Source organism: Podarcis bocagei, assembly GCF_964188305.1.
Source record: "Podarcis bocagei genome assembly, chromosome: 8".
NCBI classification, from domain to species: Eukaryota; Metazoa; Chordata; class Lepidosauria; order Squamata; family Lacertidae; genus Podarcis; species Podarcis bocagei.
Window position 1 is genome coordinate 12,490,729 of NC_138133.1, and position 25,836 is coordinate 12,516,564.

At 41.9% G+C, this 25,836-nt stretch overlaps 1 protein-coding gene across 1 annotated transcript in view; it reads right to left on the reverse strand.

Annotated features, from left to right (window-relative positions):
• CTNND2 (catenin delta 2) overlaps positions 1 to 25,836 on the reverse strand; it is a 552,484-nt gene that overhangs the window by 353,825 nt on the left and 172,823 nt on the right. Inside the window, exon 3 of the mRNA XM_081206065.1 lies at positions 22,121 to 22,233. Coding sequence (XP_081062191.1) covers positions 22,121 to 22,233 — 113 coding nt within the window. The remainder of the gene's footprint in view (positions 1 to 22,120; positions 22,234 to 25,836) is intronic.

The window sequence follows — 25,836 nt, forward strand, 5'->3', positions numbered from 1 at the left end:
GCACATGGCTATAACCGGCAGAGCAGAATGGAGCCTGAAACTAGCATTTTGCTAAACCAGTAGTTTAGAAACGGTTACTTTTTGTAACTAAGCAACGTTTTGACTCACTGTCTATCTTTTCTGACTGCTGTATGGAAAAAGCACGTGACTCTAACCTTTGAAGAGTTTTGTAAATAAACCATTTATGACTTGCCAAATGTGAGGTCTACCTCTATGCCGGGGAAGTGGGATAGCTTGGCAAGAGCTTTTAAAAGGGGACAATTTGGGGGCTCACTGGAAGGGCACATTTTAAAGGTTTGACAGACTATATTTCCATGCTTTTATTTGCTGCATGTTTTGTGGTGCTAAATCTCTGCTGTGGTTCTCTCACCAAAGACTACTTGCCCCAAACTTGGCTTCCAGGATTCCAGCAAATCCTGCATCACCATCTGTGTCATTGAGCAGCATCACAGAATATGCAAAGCTGTTTTCAAAATGCTCTGTCCATATTGGGATCTGAAGTCACCACTTTTAATAATGAAATACAAATATTAACCTGTAAAATGAGAATCAGCAGGGTTGGTCAATGTCATGTTAATCTTGTATTTGTATAATTTAAGCAAGATTATCTACTGTCGGATTACTTCACAGCTGAACCCAATAAATTTTAAATATATATATATAAATCAGAAAACTAGTTTGTTCCTCGAAATGTAATGTATGCCTGAAGGATTTTGAAGGTTCAAAGACCCGTTTTCTAAGTGATGAAATTAGCTTATTCTTCTAAGCAAGTCAAACTGCATTAATAATTACCACCAACTCTTATTTTACTGCACCAACATCTATCAGGTAGATTATTAAATCTATATAAATCATTTAATATAATGGAAATAAAACCACTGTCATAGAAAATTGTTTGGGGATCAATGCCTCCTGCTGGGAAAATATACTTATGGCTTCACTTCAAACTGTATTTTCCCCTCTTTTAATATAAATACTGTGGATTGGCAGTGTGACATTTAGGTAACAGCTGGAATCTATTGCCATAAGATAAACTGAGTATTTCACTAATTTCTCCTATGCATTTCTAAAACATATATGAAAGTGCCTGCCAAAGAATGCACTTTACCCGTTTCACGTTAAAATGTGTGTACAGTAACATGGGCCATCTACAAGTGCCTTTGAACCTATTTTGCACCATTTTTTTTACCCCTGGAAATGCTAACTCAGGCTATAAATTAGGTCAGCTATCTCTAAAACCAGTGTGGTTTTAAATGGTTACAGCAAGCTTGCATAACCTGTGACTCATCAAGCCATGCTTGGCTCATCATCCAGGGATGGTGGCCCATCATGGCCCATCATGACCTGCTTTTGCTTTCTCCTTTGGTGTGGGACACGGGTGGCGCTGTGGGTTAAACCACTGAGCCTCTTGGGCTTGCTGATCAGAAGGTTGGCGGTTTGAATCCCCGCAACGGGGTGAGCTCTAGTTGATTGGTCCCTGCTGCTGCTAACCTAGCAGTTCGAAAGCACATAAAAGTGCAAGTAGATAAATAGGTACTGCTCCAGCAGGAAGGTAAACAGCGTTTCCGTGCGCTGCTCTGGTTTGCCAGAAGCGGCTTAGTCATGCTGGCCACACGACCTGGAAGCTGTACGCTGGCTCCCTCAGCCAGTAAAGCAAGATGAACGCTGCAACCCCAGAGTCGTTCGCAACTGGACCTAATGGTCAGGGGTCCCTTTACCTTTGGTGTGGCAGCTTACACAGCAAATGCATTTACCGCATGCCCATCAGCTGTATTTCCTGCACCAGTCGCATTGTGTAGATGACACACATGTGCCTACAGATACTATTTAGTCATTTATGTTGATACCTCATTGTTCCTCCTCCGGCTAACAACAAATATAAAAATACAGCCGGCATAAAACGAAAATTGAAAATGTTATCCACAATATGACACACTGCAGGGAAACAGTAGTACTTAGACTACTAAACTTCACTCCAGCTACTTGCAATACCTGAACAGACAAACATGTTTTACATTGTCTCCTAAACAGTGGCGTAGCGTGGGGGGTGCCAGGGGTGCCGGGCGCACCGGGCGCAACATTGGGGGGGGGGCGCGTTTGGCCGGCCCTTCGCAAGACGAAAGTCCATAGGGAAATATCCGGGACAGCGGGGAAGCGCAGTGCGTCTTCCCCACTGTCCTCGGACATCCTCCGAAGCCTGGCGGTGGGGCGGGGAGACCTCCTCCCGCTGCCAGCCTTCGGAAGGCTGCTCCGAAGCCTGGCGGTGGGGCGGAGAGACCTCCTCCCGCCGCCAGGCTTCGGATGGCTGTCCTGAAGACTTGTGGTGGGAGCAGTGGCGTAGCGTAGGGGGTGCACCTGGCGCAACATCTGGGGGGGCGCGGAAGAGACTCGAGTGCTAAAATCCACGGGTTAGGGGGCGCAAATTACTTGCCTTGCCCCGGGTGCTGAGAACCCACGCTACGCCACTGCTCCTAAATGACAGTAGCATGGGGGATCGCCACTGGGAATTCTACAATGGAGGCACGGCCTGTGTACACCTGTGTACAGCAATCTTTGAGCCCTAACTGGAACACAGCCTTCAGACGTGTTTACACTGCTGTTTAAAAGACACACGTGCACACATGTCTACACTTTATTTATTTATTTTCAAAAGATATTTATTAAAGTTTTTAAAATATACCAATGAAAATGAAAAATTAAAAAAAAAATACAACATAAAAACAGTTAAAAAACAAATAATTTTCCATAATATATCTTCCTTACGCTTATTTCCCCAGACCTCCTCATACCTCCCTTCTTTGTATTCCACTTCAATTTGTTAGTTCAGCAAATCCTTACCATTAAGCTTTTACCCATTTGTAAACCTTTTTTTTCGTATCTCCTAAAGCATTACAGCTGGAAACCCCTTAGTTTCTATCCAACATCCTTCTAGCATTCATTAATTTTACAGTATTTCTGTAAATAGTCTTTAAATTTCTTCCAGTCTTCTTTCACCAACTCTTCTCCCTGGTCTCGGATTCTGCCAGTCATTTCTGCCAATTCCATGTAGTCGATCACCTTCATCTGCCATTCTTCCAGAGTGGGTAAATCTTGTGTCACATGTCTACACTTTAAAGACTGGATTCAGCAATCCAGAATGCTAGCAGAAGTCAGTGTAAGGACATCCACTAGTACAATGGGGCATCCCAACGTCTCCTCTCCCCCCACCACTTGCCCTCTGTGCCTCTCCCAAATCAGCTCTTCAGGGTTGGGATAACCCCCAGAACAGCATGAGAAGGGGATTATTGCTTTCAGAATAGCCAATGTATAATTCTTCCCTACACTTGCCCGACAAAGCTTTTGGGCAGTGCTTTTGGATGTTTTTTCCTAGCATTGTTCTGTCAGTGCTGCTGGTGCCATAGCATAGAGGCTGAGTCTGGCTCCCAAGCAAGAAATTCTCTCTGGTAACTGGTCCTACACCTGCTGCTGCTGCTTCTTAGGAGGGCATCAAGTCAGGCTCTTTCAATATAACAGCTAAATTTGCATGAATTATAAACTAGTAACTACACTGTCAACACTGAAAATTAAAAATTAAACAGAGATTTGTTTTCAGCTGAGATGGAGGGGAAAGCCATTTCCTGGTTTTTACACCTATCTGCCCACCACCCATCCTTATGTAAAACCTGAAATATAAAATTCATAAAAAAGGAGTACTGAAATCCATTAGCGTTGTAATCTCATAGTGTTCCTTGCTTGGCAATACAGCTTGTCTGACTTTGGCATTTTGATAATTTTTATTCTTCAACTTTCAGAAAATCTGTATCTTCCAAATTCCTACAAGTAGCAGTTTCAAGTCCCCTCCGCTCCAATAGTCAATATTGCTAATGATAAGTTTTGAAAGTGTCCCTCAAGCTTCTCTGCTTCCATGCTTAGTTTCCTTTCCAGAAATAAACACAGAAGAGAAATGTCAAAAAAAGATTTAAAAACGAATGAAAACTATAAAATCTATATTTAGTAACAATTATGTGGTCAATTTGCCAGTGTAAATAATGAATAAAAATGAGAACTCCACCCCATCCACAAACACCTGTTGCTTCGAATGAGTAGACAGCAACTAGAAAGAGGGAAGTCAAACCATATATTGAGTCATGGGTGGCTTATGAACTCCAGTTGTTGTTGGACTCTAGTTCCCATCAGCCCTGCCAGCATAGCCAGAGAACATGGCTGATGGGAGGGCCATACCTTGGTCATCTATGCTTTCAGTGATCATAGTGACCTTCACCTTGTTCATATGGAAAGCTGGATACAAAGTAGGTCCTCCAATATGGCTTCCTTCTCCAACTAGAAGAAGAGTTTGGATTTGATATCCTGCTTTATCACTACCCGAAGGAGTCTCAAAGCGGCTAACATTCTCCTTTCCCTTCCTCCCCCACAACAAACACTCTGTGAGGTGAGTGGGGCTGAGAGACTTCAAAGAAGTGTGACTAGCCCAAGGTCACCCAGCAACTGCATGTGGAGGAGCGGAGACGCGAACCCTGTTCCTCAGATTATGAGTCCACCGCTCTTAACCACTACACCACACTGGCTCTCATCACTGCTTTTCTGAGCATGCAACTTGACTAGGCCATGCATGTCCATCCAAGGCCATCGCTCTGAATTTTCCTTTAGTGCTCCCAGACACACTTGTTACTCCCAAGAAAAGCAGGAATGGAAAAAATGGAAAGAACCATGCGCAGAGGCTAGGGGAATGGTGAGCATTGAAAAGCTGAAGATAAGCTCCTGGAAGGCCATCACTTGCTGGGCCAATACACCCGATGCAATCAAGCAGTTGACATCTATTCTCCAGAATAGAGATAATATATTTTTAACCATTCAGATTGAATTTGAATTTTAGCTCAGCTTGTGAAGAAAGTCAGCCACATTCTAAGCTCTACTTGTTTACATCTGCTTCCCCCAAAATTTACCTTAGCAGCAACAGTGAAAAAGAGGGGTGTACACAAAGGAAAGAGCTGCTTGAGCTGATGTGAAATCTATAACAAATTTGAACTTTTTTGGGATCTTTGCCCTGATCATTTTCTTTGAAAAAAATCTCAGAAGGTATGAACCCATTCCAACTTGAGATGGCTTTTTGGGAGATACGGGGCATCTCTCCTTCTGAATAAATGAAAAATTACTGTGTCCTTATTAATAATAATAATAACAATAATATTATTATTTATACCCTCCTTATATGGCTGGGTTTCACCAACTACTCTGGGCGACTTCCAGCACATATAAAAACCATAATAAAACATCAAACATTAAAAACTTCTTGATAAAGGGCTGCCTTCAGATGTCTTCTAAAAGTTTCTTTCTCACCAATGGAGATGCCATGTGAGAGAGTTACCCAGGGAGGACAGAACTGGTATGAAGAGAAATAATAATAATAATAATAATAATAATAATAATAATAATAATAATAATAATAATAATAATAATAAATTATTTATTTATTTATTTATACCTCGCCCATCTGGCTGGGCTTCCCCAGCCACTCTGGGCGGCTTCCAAGAAAATATTAAAATACTGTAATACATCAAACATTAAAAGCTTCCCTAAACAGGGCTGCCTTCAGATGTCTTCTAAAAGTCTGGTAGTTGTTGTTCTCTTTGACATCTGGTGGGAGGGCGTTCCACAGGGAGGGCGCCACCACCGAGAAGGCCCTCTGCCTGGTTCCCTGTAGCTTTGCTTCTTGCAATGAGGGAACCGCCAGAAGGCCCTCGGTACTGGACCTCAGTGTCTGGGTAGAACGATGGGTATGTAGACGCTCCTTCAGATATACTGAACCGAGGCCATTTAGGGCTTTAAAGAAACCACATACATTATAAAAGTAGCCAGGATGAAAGCTCTCACACGAAGGCTGTTGTGAGAACTAGTCTTCTCCCCCCCCCCCCCAAGAGAATCTGTTCCTTGCTGAACTTTTTTCTTACAGTTCAAATAAACCACTGTGAATGCTGTACTTTGAATAGCATTGTTTCACTGACAGGTTATCGGTAAAGGCCATTCTAGAAAAGTTGACTGTGGAATGAAGCTGTGTTCACAATGCTCCACTTGCCAACAGCAACACTGTACAGCAGGTAAGGAACACAAACTCCACCTTAGTCACCCACCTTTAAACGTTTGAGTGGCATGAACGTGCCAACTTGGCAGCTGAAAGAACGCCATCAGAGGTGGCCTAAATTGCTTTCTAAGGGGTAATGAAACGGAAATGACATTAAAAGTTACTGGTGCAGCCTAGTATAATGTTAACACACTCATTCTGAACACAACCTTGCTGCATCAGCTGCACATTTGCAAAGCGACAAGAGAAAACACAAATGCAGGTTTTCAATCACTGTCACTTTTAACAATCACTCTTCAGGCATACTCTTCCTATTCAGGAGTCTCAGGGAATGAATATACTGTTGCTCTGGCTACAGTGCTTGCCACTACGTGACAATGTCATTCATCATAGGCGCAATACATGTGTTCTTCGGGTAAAACCTTGGATTAACGTCCAAAGAAGCTATCCTTTAATAAATGTAAGGACTTGTCCTAAATGAAGCTAAAACTCTTTTAAGTGCAGTGATGGCTTATTTGTTTGATGTGCTTCTCTTAATGGAATTTTCCCAAGGCCACACAAAATCTAGTGTGCACATTCATATTCATAACTATGGACCCATTGCCTCTTCCGTGAAGTCTCACTCATCCTTCAATCTCCAATGGATAGTGCTCATTAACTTTTATAGAAAACTTATGCTCTTGGAAAGATAGCTGAGGAAGCGAACTACCCCAGCCTCCAACACTGGGGTAAATGCTGTTTGTGGAAGTCATTGCCTTTTATGGGAGAAAGTACCGTATGTATAACTGATTGTACCAACATGTACTTTGCTAATCTAGCAAGATGGACAGACGGAATTCGACAAGACCTTAAATGCTCACTTTATTGGTTTTTCAATAGACCCTGGGATGCAGCGCTACATGGGCAAAACGAGGCACCAAAGAAATAAATCCTGCAAACCGACCAACCACCAACCCCCTGTGAAACTCAGCAGAGAGCAAAAGGGGCTCCAAGGTTATGCTTGGTAGTACCTGGTAGCTAAATGACAATGATTTTAAAAGCAAGACTGCCTTGCAGTCTGCAGTCATGATATTTTTTAAAGATTCAAAGCACAAGTGAAAATTTCCTTTCCATTTAGCTTACATTTTTAAAGGGAAAACTATCTTTCAAAAGGAGAGAGGTGTGAATTAATTTTTAATGTTAGAATACTTACAAGGTAAAGGAACCCTGTGAGATTTCAGAGAATGAAATAAGGAACGCTTTGCTAGGAGCAACCAACAAGCCTAGAACAAAAGAAATGAGCAAAAATAGAAAAGTCGCAGAAAAACTGGGTGCTATTGCTGTCCTGTTTCACATCTAGGACTGGGCATTCTACAAGAAATTACTCAACCCCTGACCGCTTTCTCATGGCCACTTCATAAATTTCAGTTTTAGGTTTACACCTGTGTACACCTAAAATATATGGTGTGAATGAGACACGCCTTGTGCTACCTGTTTATGGTCAGTGGGAAACAGTTGGCGTTCGCCTCTTCGAAAAATGTGTAAAATGCCCCAGACGCAGTGCCAAATATTATGGAGATAGGGGTGGGAGGAGGAAATGAAAGCACCTCACACTTTGCCTCTGGGCTTCACTATGAAAGAAGCCCTGCATCTTCTTCCTTGGAGAGATGCTTCTGCTCATATGGAGATGACTTTGCTTGAGGGCAGGGATGAGAAAACGTTCTATTTCAGGTGTGACCCCACTCTGCTGTCTTAACCCCCATTGTATTTGAAGCCACACTTAGTATCTTCACAGACAGGGTTTCAAGAATAAAATGAGACAACTTGGAGGGAGGGCGAGATACAAATCGGCCTAATAAATAAATCACAAATTGTTAAAGCAGTTATGACTTGTATGTGATTTGACTTCTGATGCTATGGCCATTTCTGTCACTAAATGCCACTTGTCAAGCGGGTGGCTGATGCTGAAAGGGTTTTGGCAGTGCCAACTTTAATTATCAATAATTTGATATTTCAAGTAGGGCTCACAGTTCAGTTTTTTTAGCATTCGGGGTCCATTATGGAGAGCTGAGGGGGAAGAGCTGTCAGTTAAACTTGTCCACAGCATTTGGCAAATGTACCTGTTTAGAGCAAAAAGTGCTGTAGGAAGCATGCTCTGAATACTGCATCCTAAGGTATGAGACAGCGGACCAGTTTCAAAATTTAAGATTCAGAAGTGATTGACTCTGGAAAAAAAGGTTTGTGTGGTGTTTTTTTTAAAAAAAGGTGACACTCCATGTGGAGGGCATGTTTGTGAAGAACATTTTATCCTGAGGAGATTTGGAATTACAGCTTAATTACAGCTTGTACCACCACCACTCAAGGGATGGGGGACCTCTCTGGATGACCTGTCCTCAGACTGGTGGAATCAGAAGGATTCCCGAATGCTCTGGAGGACCTTCTGGTGGATAGAGCTGTGGATAGAGCACTTGAAGTGGTGAGATGTGGTGGGCTGTCAATAAGACCATTCCTGTGCACCATCTCTAGTGCTGTGGAGTGTATTCAGCACCCTGTCATTCCAGGGAACTAAGGGCTATGAAACAAGATTGAACAGGAGCTAGAACACAGGTAGGTATACATTATCAAGCCAACGGTTTGGACAGCACATTCCATAGGTGCTGCTGCTGCTGCTATTATATTCTCACGTAGCTGTTCAGCTGAGCTCTGTAAGGGTTGCCTAGGGTCTTTGTGCTTGGTTGCCTAGTGCTTGTCAATGAAGCACTGGATCCTTCCATTTCCTGCTGTGTATATTTGCAAGACATTTTCAGGGTAAACTCACTTGACTTCACAATGACCTTGATGCTGTTATTAATTAGAGCAAGTCTTGATGAGGAGTCCAAAATTCCATCTAACTCAGTTCTATGGGATCAGTTTTAGATGATGTGGTTGGAAGCTGTTGACCCTTGTCTATGTTGACTGATTAAAGCTGGCTGTGTAGGTTTGACTATGGAGGTTCATGAACGTCTCATTCATTACAAGAAGGAGTGACAGTTATTTCATATTATTTTAGCTTCTACACAAAGGCGTTTAGCATAGTGGCACCAGTACAATGGAACACTGTTCCCATTAAAATCAGACAGAGACTCACAATTCTGATAATCCTCTGCATGTTGAAGACATTTCCGTTTTGCCAAACATGTTTAGAGAATTAATTTAATTTACTATTGGTCATAAGTTCTGTGTTTTATGATTTTTATGATGTTTTAATTACTTTGTTGTATACCAAACCTTTTTAATGAGTAGGCTATTTAGAAATAGTCTTATAAATAAAATAGTAAACAAATGTATGGTTGATGATAATTATGCCAAGTGTCTTAATGCCCCCAGCACTTCTACTCATGGATGGCTTAGGATGCTGGCATGGGGTGCTTCACGTGATCAGCCCAAACCATGCAGTAACTTGTTTAAAATTATGCAGTATGGGGTACCGCATGGAAGCAAGTGTTTTTGCTAGGAGTCATGTAGGAACTTTAACACCTAATTCAGACTGGATGGCTCTTAGTCAAAGACAAGTAGTGGAAAATGTGAGCTTTGCTATTACATGCTAAGGATATTCAGAGCTAAACTACATGTTAAATGTGAATATGCATTTAGGGTGTGTGTATGCTTATTTGAAAAGCAGCCATAGAGGGACTGTGATCCAGATCAGGCCTGAGTTGCATTTCCCACACACCAAAATCCAAACGGAGAAACCCACCTCTACCCAGATGCTCTTTCCCTTGGAGAAAAGTTGCCATTGAACTTCCCATGGTCTGGACTTCTTTCCTGCAACAGGTTAGAAAACTTGATATGCTATTGCTAAAGGGCCATTATTACAGCCTTTTGGGCAAAAAAAGCAACAGTTTCAAAGTAACAAACACACAGACTTTGAATTATTTTAATTGCTGTTAATCAGAACTTCTCTGGCTTTTCAAAATATTTTATTAAAAAGTGGATCCTAGATCTTGCACAGCATATGAGAAGCAGTTTCAAAATTGTCACAGTCATAAATCTGAGCACTTCTGTTTTTGTATCCCCTCCACTGTTTGGCATAACTCTGACCCCCCGCCATGCAATACCTTTACACTGGCCATTAAGTTAAAGGTAAAGGTAAAGGACCCCAGGACAGTTAAGACCAGTCAAAGGTGACTATAGGGTTGCGGTGCTCATCTCGCTTTCAGGTCAAGGGAGCCGGCGTTTGCCCAGATAGCTTTCCCGGTCATGTGGCCAGCATGCCAAAATCGCTTCTGGCGCAATGGGACACCATGATGAGTGCCAGGGCGCACAGAAACGCCATTTATTGGCCATTAATGATAAGATGTCTAGGTGTATTCTGCAGTCTTTTAGAAATACTGCTTTCCAGTTCCGTTATGCAGATACAGTACTACTGTGGTCTTGTTCTCAGGCCATTTTCTGTACGTAATCACTAAAGGGCCCAGATTCCCATGCAATCACTTTACATAAATTGCTTCACCCTCATTATTTATCACACTATCTATCTTCATCTGCAACATTATCAGCAATGATTGTTTTTATATCTTTCAGCAAGAACACTGTGTTGCTGCTTAACCTCAGTTGGCACAAACACAAATTCAAACAGGCTGTGAGTGAAAGTGGAACAGGATGATATATCTCTCAACCTTCACTGGAGAATACCCTATTAGCAACAAGCCAGAGAAGGTGCTACCTTTCATTTGAAATCATCAAATGCCAGAGTGAGAAAGGTGGATGCTAACATGAGCACAACGTCTTTCAGAAGAATTACTGTATGCACTTAAAACTAGTGACATTTACAGCTGTCCAAACTGTATATTGTTCCTTCATTGTAGTTAACTAAATGTCAGCTGTGATGCCTGAACTAAAGCTAAGACCTGAGAAACCTGGTTAGTGAGTGGTACAGTTTTTTATTTTTGTTTTTAACCTCCTTCTGAAGGCTTATTCCAGAATTCCCCACCCTGGTACGCTCCAGATGTTTTGGGACTTCAACTCACCCCTGCTGTGTTGGCTGGGGCTGATAGGGGTTACAATCAGATTTGGAAGCACTGCCTTATGCCAGGATCACACAAAGAGACTTACTGATATATAGGATGCTTCAAATTGTTCTGAAGGTAGTGCCCCCGCTTTTAGTTGGAAAGTCGGACAGAAAACAGATGATCACGTTGGAGAGCAGTGCTATAGATGATAGTCACAACCTTGGACACATGTAATACATCTAGAGCTATGGTGTTTTCTCCAGTAGTTTTTTATGATGTTTTTTCCCCCAGTCCTCCCTAAAACTACAAAACTAAAAAGGCAGTTTGAGGATCGGCTTAACATCTGCCAAGAGTGAAAATCTTTTTTTTAAAAAAAAAAAAATCACATTCATGCATCACAGGCAGTTACTCTGTCATAAACTCCTGTGACTTAAACCCCATGTGGAACTTCAGCAGGAAAGATTGCTTACTATGCTGCCAAGAGCAGCAGTTGCAACCCAGGCGCAGCCATGGTTGGGCTGGGCTTCCCCACCTCAGCTTTGACGCAGCAGGAAGGGGCACTTCCACCTCCTCTTGCTGTGTCAACTGCTGGGAATGTGCCCACATGGCGTTCTGGCCAATCACGGATGTGCGTGGGGGCAGGCTTGGGGGTGGACCCGAAAGAGAACCTCTTTCTTCTGGTCTGCTCCCTGGCCATGGCCATGTAAAGCTGATTGCATCTAGGCCTTGGCAATTGATCAGCACTGGATTCCCCACTGTCCCGCACTGATTTTCAGGGTTTATGGGCTGCCTGAAGGTGAGCAGGCATGCCCTTGCTAGACCTTGCTATGGACCTCGTCATATTATTATTATTATTATTATTATTATTATTATTATTATTAGTGGCGGCTCCCAACATAATATCAAAAACACAATAAAATATCAAACATTAAAAACTTCCCTAAACAGGGCTGCCTTCAGATGGGCCAGGGAGGAGCTTTTTTCTTGCAGACTAATGGGGCTTGCCTGAAGTTCTGACTACCTCATACCACTTGCCACAACTTGTTAGCAGAATAGGGATTGAGTTGGATCCTTAGTCCACACAGATAGAGGTGGGGACCCACACTTTGCTGTCATGGAGTATCCCCTTAAACGAGCCTGGGGGGTGATTCATGTCCAAATGCCCAGCTCGGGGGCTGACAGACCTTAGCACCTCTGATGTACTGTCCACATTTCCCTCTGGAATATGTTCGCTGGCTTTGATCTTAAGATTTTTGTGTGCAACCATAGTTTGCAAACGTAATACCGTGCAGGAGGAAGTCATGGTTAATGTTTAGAACATTCCTATCCTCCTTACATGTTTCCCACTTATGCTAAAAGCTATGGATCAAGCACATAACCTGAACTGTAAGTTTAACGTTACTGAAGTTGCAACATTGCGCTGCACAGAAAAACACACTAAATGACAGGAGTAAAATGCTCTTTTTTTACAGAATGAGCTCTCTGGTTACCAGCTTTATTAAATTAACCAAAGTATCCTGTATTTTCTTAAAGGTAAAGGGTAAAGGGACCACTGGCCATTAGGTTCAGTCTTGACCGACTCTGGGGTTGCGGTGCTCATCTCGCTTTATTGGCCGAGGGAGCCGGCGTACAGCTTCCGGGTCATGTGGCCAGCATGACTAAGCCGCTTCTGGTGAACCAGAGCAGCGCATGGAAATGCCATTTACCTTCCCGCCAGAGCGGTAGCTATTTATCTACTTGCACTTTGACGTGCTTTTGAGCTGCTAGGTTGGCAAGAGCAGGGACCGAGCAACAGGAGCTCACCCCGTCACGGGGATTTGAACTGCCGACCTTCTGATCAGCAAGCCATAGGCTCTGTGGTTTAACCCATAGTGCCACCCGCGTCCCTGATTGTATTTTCTTAGCTGAAGTTAAATATATATACTGTACACACACGCACAAACAATTGCTGGAAATGGTCTTAACTGAAAGCCTATTTGAAAAGCTAGTGGGACCAATATACAGATCAAATTAAATTAAATTAAATTAAATTAAATTAAATTAAATTAAGGTGATATTGGTAATATGAGGTCACTGCCTTGCTGAAGCTAAGTAGGTCTGGTTCTAGATATGAGACATCTTGATAAATTCATGTATGCCGACTTAGGTGCAAACACAGAAGAAAGGAGAGGCTATAGAATGTAAGGAACTAATAAAAAAGTACAGTGGTGCCTCCGTTCTGTGATTCTCTTCGTCTAGCGGTTTTTTCGTCTTGCGAAGCAAGCCCATTGACGGATTAGCAGATTAGTGCTATTAGCGGCTTTTAGCGGCTTATCGGATCAGCTGATAAGCGGCTTAGCGGCTTAGAAAAAGGGGGGGGAACCCCGCAGGAACTCGCAAGACATTTTTGTCTTGCGAAGCAAGCCCATAGGAGATTCGTTTTGCGAAGCACCTCCAAAACGGAAAACTCTTTCGTCTAGCGAGTTTTCCGTCTTGCGAGGCATTCGTCTTGTGGGGCACCACTGTAAGTAAAGTCCGCTCTTCTCACCAGCAGCTTGCAATAGTTATTTCCTGAAGACTTCATGTATTAATTTGAACATGCTGCTACTTGTTGACAAATTGAACAGTGATCAATTCCCAGGTGCTTTTTTTTTTAATCAAGTAGTTAAGGAAGGACATTGGATAAATAAATGAAAACCTAAACCTGAACACATCAGATATTAGAACCTTTAGAACTGTGAGGGCTAGCTAGATATTATTTTTTATTTTCATGTAATGCAACCTAAATGTCTTACATTATTTACTTTTGCATTTAATTTAGTCTTTTTGTTGTAAGCATATTGCATACATGAAATATAAACATTTAAAATACAAATATGTTGCATTTCCTATCTCCAATATTTATATATTCATTCACAATGTCCAAAATAAACAGAATATGCAAAATAAATTCTCATTAAACTAATTATTAATTATTTTACATTTTCTACTATTTAAGACATCAAAAATGCATTGTGTTGCATCCAATGGTTGCATGAGAAGAGGGAAGCCCACAAAACTGACCTTTCTTCTCCTTTGCATCTCCCTGCATCCCCACAAAACCCTCTCCATAGGGTTTCCCCCTATGAACATGTCATAAGGGCTGCAGTGGGAAGGTGGAATCACCCCAAATTGGGTGGAGCCTGGAGGAGTCTTGTTCCAAAAGGAGCTCTTCTCCTGCAAAATCTCTCTGCCTAATTTGGGCAATTCCCACCCCCCACCACACTGCAGCCCCTGGAGAGGATTTCTGGGTGGGGAGGGGGGAAAGAGTGTGTTTGCATGAGCTAGCTTCCACTCACACAGCCATTGGATAAATATTACATGCTAAAAAAACAACAACCCAGCAGCTATAATGGGGTTCATGATTTCTCAAAAGTTTCTTTCTGTTTAATTTTCTTTTGGCATTCCACGTATTCTGTCAATCTGGCCATTTGAGCCAAATACTAAATTAATTTAATCATAGTTGGCACATTATGTAAACACCATTTAGAAGCTATCAGGATTTTTGCTGGAGTTCATGCCAATTCCAGATGTTTGGATTCACTTTTCTTCTTAAATATCCTGGCAGTCCATGAAATGGACTTAATTGTAAAGAGTATTCAATCATCCGACTAATAGAAATACTAAGTTAATTCCAGAAATGGTGTTATCTTCTTACACTTCCACCACATATGCATAAAATTCACAATTCTTTTCCTATGTCTTTTTGTATTTAGTATTGGATGTATTAAAAGAGCTAGCTTTTAAAATTCTGCTTGCACTGATTTTTGAAACAGCATTTCTGGTAACATAAAAAAACCACACACACACAGCAAAGTAATACATTTGGAATAAATAATTGTTTTGTCTGAGATGGACATTATAAAGGTCAAGCATATAATGGGGTTTTAGACATATTCATTGTGTACTATCTTATTTCATTCTCTCTGGCTTTCTGCATTGTGAAATTTGGTTTTAGTCATGTAGTTAATCTGCAATAACTATATAAGATTTTGTCTCTATATGAGCGTAAAGAAAGTTAGGAAAAGAAATACATATTTACAATAATGATACATTGCCAAGCAGAACACCCTGTTTAATCAACCAAAGCTTTATTTAAGAGTCATTCGCAATCAGACCATAATTATGCCATTAAAAGTATAGACCTGACTATAATAATTAGCCATCAGGGAATTTACAATATATCTGTAACCTAAGAATCTTTGGCAAAATAAATATTATGAGAAGCAAGGCACAAAAATTAATTTATGACTGCAACTGCAGTCTTTCCTTAGTTTTTCATATTTTGGGCATTCTTTCTAGGGATTTGAATGTGCTTAAGTTGTGAAACATCTGTGGTTTGCTCCATTAGAAAAAAACATAAATTGCGTTTTTATGGATTAAAACAGGCACCACACTTAATGCTGAACACTTGAGAATAACTCATTACCAAAGAAATTAAAGGTTTAATTTTTTATTTTTTTGGGGGGATAACGTGACAATTCCTTTAACATGTTCATTGACTCCCCTTCCTTTCCTCCCCTGTGTTATGGATCTAATCCCCTTACTGCTTCAATTATTTCAAAATGCCTTTCATTTGCAGAATACTGAATATAAGGATGCAGAATATTATCAGACAAGTTGTTTTGCCTAAGTTCCCAAACTTTAAATGGGCAGCCTTAATTAAGGGCCTTCATTCACAATCCCTGACTTTTTTATTTGTCCTTTTTGGGCATCTCATTTCACCCGACTACACTGATTTTAGCTCTATCCAGGGCAGGTGGCAGATATATCCTAAGATGCCACCTTGATGACAGCTACAACCTTGAAGAAATACACAGAGCCTGTGATGGCCCTCCTTAAGGAGATTTCTAAAGGCACCAAGGATGCTGATGAGTTAAAAGATGGGGAATTTTGTTTATTTATCCATTTATTATTAATTCTCCACTTTTCTCCCAGTGCAGGACCCAAGGCAGCTCTCGGCATAAATTAAAACAAATATAACTAAAAGCACATAATAAAAAAAAAATTAATATTAAAGAAGAAGTAAATAAGTAACGCTATGAAAAACAGCACTGAAAACACTACCACGTAAAAGTGTAAGAAAGAAAGGGCACAACACTCAGTCTCGGAAGACCTTGCCACAACAGCCAGTTAGTGGCCAAAGGCCTGATGGAACAACAACAAAAATACTTTGCCTGCTGGGAAAAGGAAAGCAGAAAAAAGGAGCCATTGTACCTCCCATGAAAGGGAGTTCTACAATCTGGGAGTAGCCACCAAGAAGGCCCTCTCTTGCATCCTCTTACCCTAAGGTTACCATATTTTGAAGAGCAGAAAAGAGGACACATTTGCCGACTTCTACTTTTAACTATGGAACGCTATGACGACACTCATTTTACATACCCATGAAAAAGAGAACATGTCCTGGAAAAAAAGAGAACATATAGCAACCCTATTATCCTGAGAGAGAAGATAATGGACCTAAAATCTGCCCTCCACTTCAAGGAGGTATTCATGAAAACTGAGAGCCACATTTCCAGTTTTGGGAACCATGATGAAAGAACCATAACTGGAAGCCACATTACTGTAGTCATATGGAGCAATGGAGGAGGAAAATGCTGGAGACTGGTGAGCAAAATGTGTCCTATAACAGACATAAAATTCCTGATTTGTGGTAGAATATTTTGGCAGAAATGTATTGATTTATGTCAATGATAAAACTCCATAAGCTTTGCATCAGTCTTCCTCTCATCTCCTTTTCTACTGTCCTTTCATATTTTGCGCCCCACCCCCCCACTTCATGCTGACCTGTTCCTGTACAGATTATTATAGTGGGAGGTCACTCTTTGCCACTTGGCAGAAGGGGGAAACCTATGCAGTACATTTGCAATCAATTAAATAAGCTTTAGGGACGCGGGTGGCGCTGTGGGTTAAACCACAGAGTCTAGGGCTTGCCTATCAGAAGGTCGGCGGTTCGAATCCCCATGATGGGGTGAGCTCCCATTGCTCGGTCCCTGCTCCTGCCAACCTAGGTAAAGGGACCCTGACCATTAGGTCCAGTCGTGACTGACTCTGGGGTTGCGGCGCTCATCTCGCTTTATTGGCCGAGGGAGTCGGCGTACAGCTTCTGGGTCATGTGGCCAGCATGACTAAGCCGCTTCTGGCAAAACCAGAGCAGCGCATGGAAACACCGTTTACCTTCCTGCCAGAGCGGTACCTATTTATCTACTTGCACTTTTACGTGCTTTCGAACTGCTAGGTTGGCAGGAGCTGGGACTGAACAACGGGAGCTCACCCCATCATGGGGATTCGAACCGGCGGCCTTCCGATCGGCAAGCCCAAGGCTCAGTGGTTTACACCACAGCTTCACCCGCGTCCCCTTTCTTATCATTAGCATAGTGTTTAAGCCTATTTGTTCAAAATTTTAAGTTCTTCGACGCAATAACATTTTGCATTGCAATTTTTTAATTAATAAACCCATCCAGTGCTGCAACTTACAGCTTACTCTCATGATGTAATAATCAACTTTATAGTTTCCAATGCTCCCTTGTCTGGAAATCACCACCAAGTCTCTTTTTAAACCATTCAGCAAAGCTCCTCATAATAGCTTTATTATGCTTTTGTTCCAATTCACAAAGAGTCTCCAATACTGAATCCCATGGTAACTGATTTTCCTCATGAGTAGGGTTGGAGCAGCATACAAATGGAAAAGCCTTATTATGACACTGAGCCCATCTCCTTTCAAGCTCCAGATACAGCCCCTACTGTGCATTTCACATCTTGCCAAAGTCAGGAAGGCAAGAAAGGCACCAGCCAAAAGTAAAGGGAAACAAAAAAAGAATGAAAAGGGGGTCAGTTCTAGGGTTTCAAAGGAAACACTCATCAGAATAATGTGACCTATTCCTAAATTAGTAAGAAAAGAAAGCCGTTTGCATCAGTTTTGTACTATATATAACTAATTTGAGTGTTAGTGGCTGTGGAAGTACATAAGCAAATCAGCATACAACGTACTGAAAGATCAGACTTGGGGTTTTCAATTTTTCACTGCAGCCTGGTTTGGTATTCAAGTGAAAATGACCAAACATTGATCAGAGCAACTCTAGGAGGCATGCCTATCCTCCTCATTTTACACAGAATAATACATGGAATACACTGCATCCTCCTTGAGATCTCCCATTGAGTCAAAAGGGAGATTGTGATTTTAGAAAATGAATATAATTACATGGCAATATTTGCTGTAACATAGTGGGGCCTCCAGCTATGTTAGCTTTGCTTACTCTGCATTTTTCCCTACAAACAAATGTGTCTATATTGCTAAAGAGGTTTTTTGGGGGAAGAAACCAGTTCTATTTTTCTAGAAAAAGAAGTGCCAGAACTCACCATGAAAACCTCCCACGTTCTCTTATAATGGCAATGGTGCCCACCTGAGAGGTGCCAGGACTAAGTTCTGGTGAGTTCCAGCTTTAAAAAAGCCCTGAGGAGCCCCCTAAAGTTCTAAGGTTACCAGATTTCTTTCAATGAATCCTGGGACACTTTTCAACTTCAATGGATTTTGTATGGGGACTGATTTGTCAATCCGGGGACTGTCCCCAGGCAACGGGGTCATCTGGTAACCTTACCCTAAACCCTAGAAATTAATAAATGGTAGGATTTTGACTAATTGGGAGATGAAAGGAGAAATACAAGCTGCAGAGGAATTCCTGGGCTAGCCTATGCAAAATGACCTGGCTAAGCGAGGGCCATTAAGAAACAATACAGGTTCCATTGGCAATGTAAGAAAACAGTCTTTTTTCCTCCTGCCCTGAGGTATGAACAGAGGCAGGGGATCTGGAAAGTTGCCAGGGTAACTGGGCATGATGTCACACTTGAGTTCGGGGCCTTTGGCACGGCAGGAGACTTGGAATAGGCAGAATAATTTTGGCTGAAGGCAGAGTGGGAAAGATGCCTTGGACTCCACTGCTGCATTGCTGTGGGAAACAAGCCCCTCCTGAGATGACTGTGCTGTAAGATCTTGACTCCCTCCATCTAAATTCAGGTGTAAATATGTGAATAAATCATATTTCTTAAAACTATGACAGTCAATTTTGCTATGACTCAGTAGAGAGTAGGGATGGCGCCCAACTTCTGTAACCATGTATTTCCAAACACAATTCTCTACCTTCCACAGCAGCTGGAGCTGTACAAAGAAGCACCATTTATAACACATGATCATGATTTCAGGCCCTCAGTTCAAGGTGGTTAATTTCCCAATGTAACTAACAGCCTCATCTCTCCTTCCTGTGTTTATGATACAAATTTGTAAATCAGCACCTTATTCTTCTTTGGCAATCACTCTTGGCTAAGTAAGATTGTCTTCCATGAACTCAGCCTTAACAGTGACTCTGCAAATGACTGTGGAGGCCAGTTCTGGATCCACATGTCCATCCACATTGGGGACATAGGTTTCCGGGCGGGAGTTGATCAAGGTGAGGGTTTGCCAAACATTTCTCCCTTTCATCCTGAGTTTGAGTGTCTTTAAGGTCTATGACACTTTTGGTAAAGGCTGTTCTCCAATTGGAGTGCTTGCAGGACATTGTTTCCCAGTTGTCAGTGTTTATGCTACTTTTTGTTAGATTTGCCTTGAAGAGAGTCTTTAAACCTCTTTTGTTGACTGCCAGCATTACGCTTTCCATTTTTACTGTAAGTTTGGCATAGAGTAGTTGCGTTGAAAGACGATAATCAGGCATCCGCACAACATGACCAGTCCAACAAAGTTGATGTTGAATAATCATTGCTTTGACACTGGTGATCTTTGCCTATCTTCCAGTTTGCCTGTCTTCCCAAGTGACATGTAATTTTTTTCAGAGACACCGTTGATGGAATCTTTTGAGGAGTTGGGGATGGTGTTTATAAGTGGTCCATGTTTCACAAGCATATAGTAAGGTTGGTAGTACAATAGCTTTGTAAACAAGCATTTTGGTTTCCCTGAGAATGTCCCGGTCCTCAAAGACTCTGCACTTCAATTGGGAGAAAGATGCACTCGCAGAGCTCAGGCAATGCTGGATTTTGGCATCAATGTCTGCCCTTGTAGAAAAATAGCTGCTCAGGTAGGAGAAGTGATTGACCTTTTCCAATGTTATACCATTATGTTTGATTAGTGGTGCCGCAGAGAGGTTGGTTTGTGCTTGTTGGTGTAGCCGGTTTTTTGGATGTTGAGCGATAGGCCAAGCTTTTCATAAGCTTCTGTGAAACTATTTAGGATGGTTTGGAGGTCATCCTCTGAGTATGCACACACTACATTGTCATCAGCATATTGAAGCTCTATGGCAGAAGTTATGGTAACCTAACTCTTTGCTTTCAGTGTACTCAGGTTAAAGAGCTCTCCATCTGTTTGATATATGATTTCTACCCTGGTGGGGCGTTTCCCTTTGACAATGTGTAGATTCATGGCAGTGAAAATAATAAATAGAGTTGGGGCAATAACACAACCCTGTTTAACACCTGATCCCACTGTGAATGGTTCACTTTGAGAGCCATTGTTACCTGTGATTTTGCTGTCATATTATCACAAAGGAGCTGAATGATGTTCACAAATGTATCTGGGCAGCCAATTTTCAGAAAGACAGTCCACAGGGCATTACGATTTACAGTGTTGAAGGCCTTAGTCAGGTCAATAAACCCTATATACAGGGGTTGGTTTGGCTCTCTGCAGTGAAAATCATGTCCACTGTCCCCTTAGAAGGTTGAAAACCATTTTGGGATTCAGGAAGGGTAGCCTAGGATATAGTTGCTAATATCCCACAATGAAGGGGTGCACTCACTGCTTTTGTTAATAGTGGTGGACATAAATGCAAGAACTTCTTTCAGTTGTCCTAGGAGTACAGGTGACCCCCTATTTACATGGGGATTCTGTTCCAGGCCCCCACTGAGATCAGGCAATATTCCTACTGTTAGGAAGAGCGTTTAGGGGAAATGTATAAAATTAGCAATAATCACATGTCGGATTAACATCAATGACTACAATACTGCCACTGTGCCTTTAGACGCTTAAAAAACACCAAGAATCAATGCACACATTTAAGAACAGATTGGCAGTATCTTGAAACCACATTGCGAACCTTTTGACCCCCTTCTTGCATTTGCTCAATTATTTAAAATAAAATATTGTTTTAAAGGATTTTGACTAACCAGAAATTACTATGCAATCATTTGAATTTTATTTTGTTTTCCGGGTCTCTCAAATTTCTGGCATATCATCAGACTTGAAGTGCTTTTTTAATTATTTGCAAATTTGGCTCCATGAAGTGTATGGCCTATTATCACGAAGCAATAACTGGGCTATTCTTCTGTCAACATCTCATTAATATTATGCAATTGTTTAGAAATGTTTAGAGGATCATCTCCAGTGTAATCATTTCGTCCTCTTACAAGAATGATCTTCTACTACAAATTCACTTTACAAGCCTAATCATGCCTTCAGACAAGCAACCTAAGATACCAACCTAAACTTAGTATTCCATGCAAGTCTCTGCTTAGATCAAACCTTTTAAAAGTGAAATCTAATAGTACCATTATAATTCTGCATACAGAATCATGCTACCTGCATGAACATTTTTCTCATTATTTCCCAGAGATACAAGAAGAACCAGATTTCAGAACATTGCAGTTAAAAAATCATACATATTTTAAAATGCATAAATAATTTCTCTACTAAAATGATCCAACTAGAAGAATGACCAAAAGGTTATCCAGTAATATATTTCCTCAAGTTATGTTTGTGTGACAGGAAATGATCTGGGGCACTCTCTCCATTTTCACATGCCAAAAAACTGCATTTATTTTTCGCTGCATTTATTTTTCTTATCCCAGTGCATGAGAAAAAGGAGCCAAACCTAGAAGATTCAGAAGTCAAATTATTTCATTGCCTCCACAGTTGTCACAAGTAATTGCGACATCTATTTTTGCCCATGATTCACAATCATTTTCTCTTTGCTAATAAATCACAGCTCCACCCTGATATGTCAGAGGAGGAACACAATCCATTATCAATGCCAATCAGTTATGGAGAAATAACACAATAACTCTCATATGATACCTAATGCTGTTCATGCTTCCAGTCTCAGATCCCAGTTTACATCTCTCCAGCTGGCTGGCGACAATCTGGCGTTCAGCTTCAAGTTCTCGGGTAAGCCTTTCAAACTGTAACTCCTGAAATGCAAAACACACTTCTGTTACAAACTTTGTGAAATCCAGGTAATATGTATCCAAGAAGCTTCCTTGTTCCTGGTTTCAGGATCACCCTCTGTCTCTCCCCCCACTGGTCATAGCTGTCAACCGTCCCTTATTTGGTGGGAAACTCCCTTATCCCAGTGCTGTGTCCCACTGCTGTCCCGGATTGATGATGTCCCTTAAATTTCCCAGGTTTCACGCTCGCCTGGCTCGGGAGAGAAGCAGCGGCTCAGGGTCCTCTGCCACAAGAGAGCACGCGCACATGAGCTGCCGTGTCTCCATCTCTCCCTTTCCCCCTCAGGGGCGCATCATGAGGAGATGGGTGGCGGCGGGTGGGCAGGCAGCCCCTCTCTTGCGAGACTTCCGCCACGCTGTCAGGGGAAGCCGGAGGCGGCTGAGGAGGCGGCCTGAGGAAGGAGGAAGAGGAGGGGATGGGGAGGGACACAGAAGGGCAGCGCCACAACCATCTCATGCCGGGCTCGCAGGCGAGAGTCTCTCTTCGTCCCTCCCTCTCTCTCGGGCAGGGAAGGACCGATGGAACTCCTTGCGCCAGGACGACGGCAGCCCCGATGTGCATAAGCTAAGCAAAATCCCTTATTTTGGCTGCTGATCCCTTATTTTCAAGGCTGCTGGACTTTTAAAAAAAGTACTGCCCACCTCGCCCTGGCTGGGCCGAGGGCGGCGGGGGGGTGGGAGGGAATGTATGAGGCTAGGGGCCAAAGTTATGGTGGACTATGCGGCAGAAGTTCCCAGTTCATGGGTGACCCAAATGGAATCTGGCATGCCCTAGAAAAGCCTAGCACGGGCATAGGCAAACTCCGGCCCTCCAGGAGTTTGGGACTACAATCCCATCATCCCTGACCACTGGTCCTGTTAGCTATGGATGATGGGAATTGTAGTCCCAAACCTCTGGAGGGCTGGAGTTTGCCTATGCCTGGCCTAGCATGTGCCAATAAGCAAATTTGGCAGATCTGGGTGTTGGATCAATCAGGTAGAGTGCCCTCCTTAGGGAGACCCACCTAGCTGCAATACTGAACACTTTTAGGGTTGAGATTTCTTGGAGATGTTTTTATTTTCTGCTGCTACTTTTATGTTGGTTGTTGTCCCCCCCCCCCTTGTGATTTGTTGTTGCATTGTTTATATTACGAGATTGTTTATTTCTGCAGCTATTTTGTTTTATCATTATTTGCAGGTATGATTTTACTGCCATTCTCAGTCCCTCCAAGTATCCCTATTTTCCAGGGACGTCCCTGATTTAGAGAAGCAATCCCAGTTTCTGGATTTGATCCCAGAATATCCTGATTTTCCTAGGGATGTCCTTATTTTCATTGGAGAAATGCTGGAGGGTATGGAGTTATCTGACCCACAAGCCATCTGAAGGCAAATCCTGTATAGGTAAGTTTTTTTAAATGTTTAAAGTTTTATTATGTTATTGTATATGTTGGAAGTTGCCCAGAGTGGCTGGGGCAACCCAGTAAGATGTGTGGGATATAAATAGTAAAATTATCATTATGGAATAGGATGTCCCTGTTTTCATTGGAGAAATATTGGAGGGTATGCATTTTATTTGCTTTTCAGTTGCAAGCTACTCTGGTTTCTGTTCAAAGAAAAGGAAGGGATAAATGAACAAAACAGTTGGACTGCCCCTAGGGTTCATTGGCTTTCAGATAGTAGTTTCCTGATAGCACATGCTTTTCACTGGTCAGACTAGTATGCAATAATAGATGGTTGGCAATGCTACCCAAAAGGCAGACTAGAAGGATTATGCTAGTAGTTGAAAGAAGGTGCAATGGAAAATATCACAAAAGATTATTTTCTTCAAATACAGTAACTGTGCTTATTGAGAAAGGCTTTAAAAATTGATGGTTGGTGCCAAATGATGTCCAATATCTGTCTGGTTGTTTTGTGTTTTAGAGGGTTATTGCTGGTGTGTGCTATTTATTATTTTAGGAAGAGGATGGAAAGGACTTTTTCTGGTTATCATTTCAAGTAAAGGAGGGTTTTAATTTTCTGCAGGGATCTCTTTTCTTTCAGGATTCACTCTCATTGAAAGTGCAGGCAATTCTCCCTTCACAGAAGCACAGCAGGCTTTGCGCGTGATTGCTGCAAACATGAAACACACACAAAACCTGGACTATAAGACTAACAGACATGAGAATAAGCACCTTCTTACGCATCAGTGTGCCAAGAAATCCCAAACTCTCCAGAGGGGTGTTAATAATATAAAATATATCAATGGCTTGTAGAGAGACAAGGGGCATACCAGGTATGCCCCAGAATATCCATAATCAGAACAGTCTAAACAAAATAAAAAATTGTACAGCAGTCATGAGTTGCCCAGGACAAGACTGTAGCAGCTATCATCATTGATTATTTATACCCCGTCCTTATACTGTTTATACACTGCCCATCTGGCTGGGTTTCCCCAGCCACACTGTGCAATTTACAGCATATATAAAAACATAGTAAAACATCAAGCATTAAAAACTTCCCAATACAGGGCTGCCTTCAGATGTTTTCTAAAAGTTGTGTAATTCTTTATCTCCCTGACATCTTATGGGAGGGTGTTCTACAGGGAGGGTGCCACTGCCGAGAAGGCCCTCTGCCTGTTCCCTGTAACTTTACTTCTCACAGTGAGGGAACCGCCAGAAGACCCTCAGAAGTGGACCTCAGTGTCTGAGCTGAATGATAGAGGTGGAGACACTCCTTCAGGTATATTACTTAGCCCTGACCAGATTGCTGCAATGGAACTTAGTGAGGTGCTGTAGGAATGCAGAAATTAAGGGCAGGTATTCAAAGCAACATAGCCTTTCGGGCATCGACTTTATAATGGAAGTTTGCATAGACACCAGCAATTAGCTAAAGAATATGACCAGCTTCTTTCTACTGCTAGGTGCCTGACAAGACTAAAAAGTGCAGTTGCTGCAGAAGAAAAATAACACAAACCAACAAAGCCCCTTTAAAGCACAAATTACGCATAAGACTATAAACAATCATAGCTTATCCATTCATTAGTTTATCCACTTCTGCATTCAAAGAACAGTGAAGTTCTTTGTTCATATGCTTATTTCAGAACGTTTTGCACTCTTAATTGCTTAAACTCTTCTGATTTCCTGCCTAAATATTCCACTTCTTGCCGCTATCTCACAAAATAGTATTTTATTTAAATAGCTCTACCTGTTATCACATCTGATGGATTTATGGGAAACTAACATGCACTCCCCTAGGTGGTATTCAGGCTGTCTCCATAGTAGAAGTATCCAAACAAAGAATGAATACATTTTTGTTTAGGCACTTGGATCATATAGGAAATTGACTTCTGTGTGAGGTCCTACAGATTCTTATCACTGCTGATTTTACTGTATTTTATTGTGATTTTATTACTGCAAGGTTGTTTTACTTACAAACACCGGCTCCCTCGGCCTATAAAGCGAGATGAGCGCAGCAACTCCAGAGTCGTTCACGACTGGACTTAATTGTCAGGGGCCCTTTAAGCTGCCCTTAGTAAGCTGCCTCCAGGTTGGAGGAAAGGAGGGGTAAAATATTCTTTGAATATTGTCTTTCAGACTCTCTTTCTCTCAA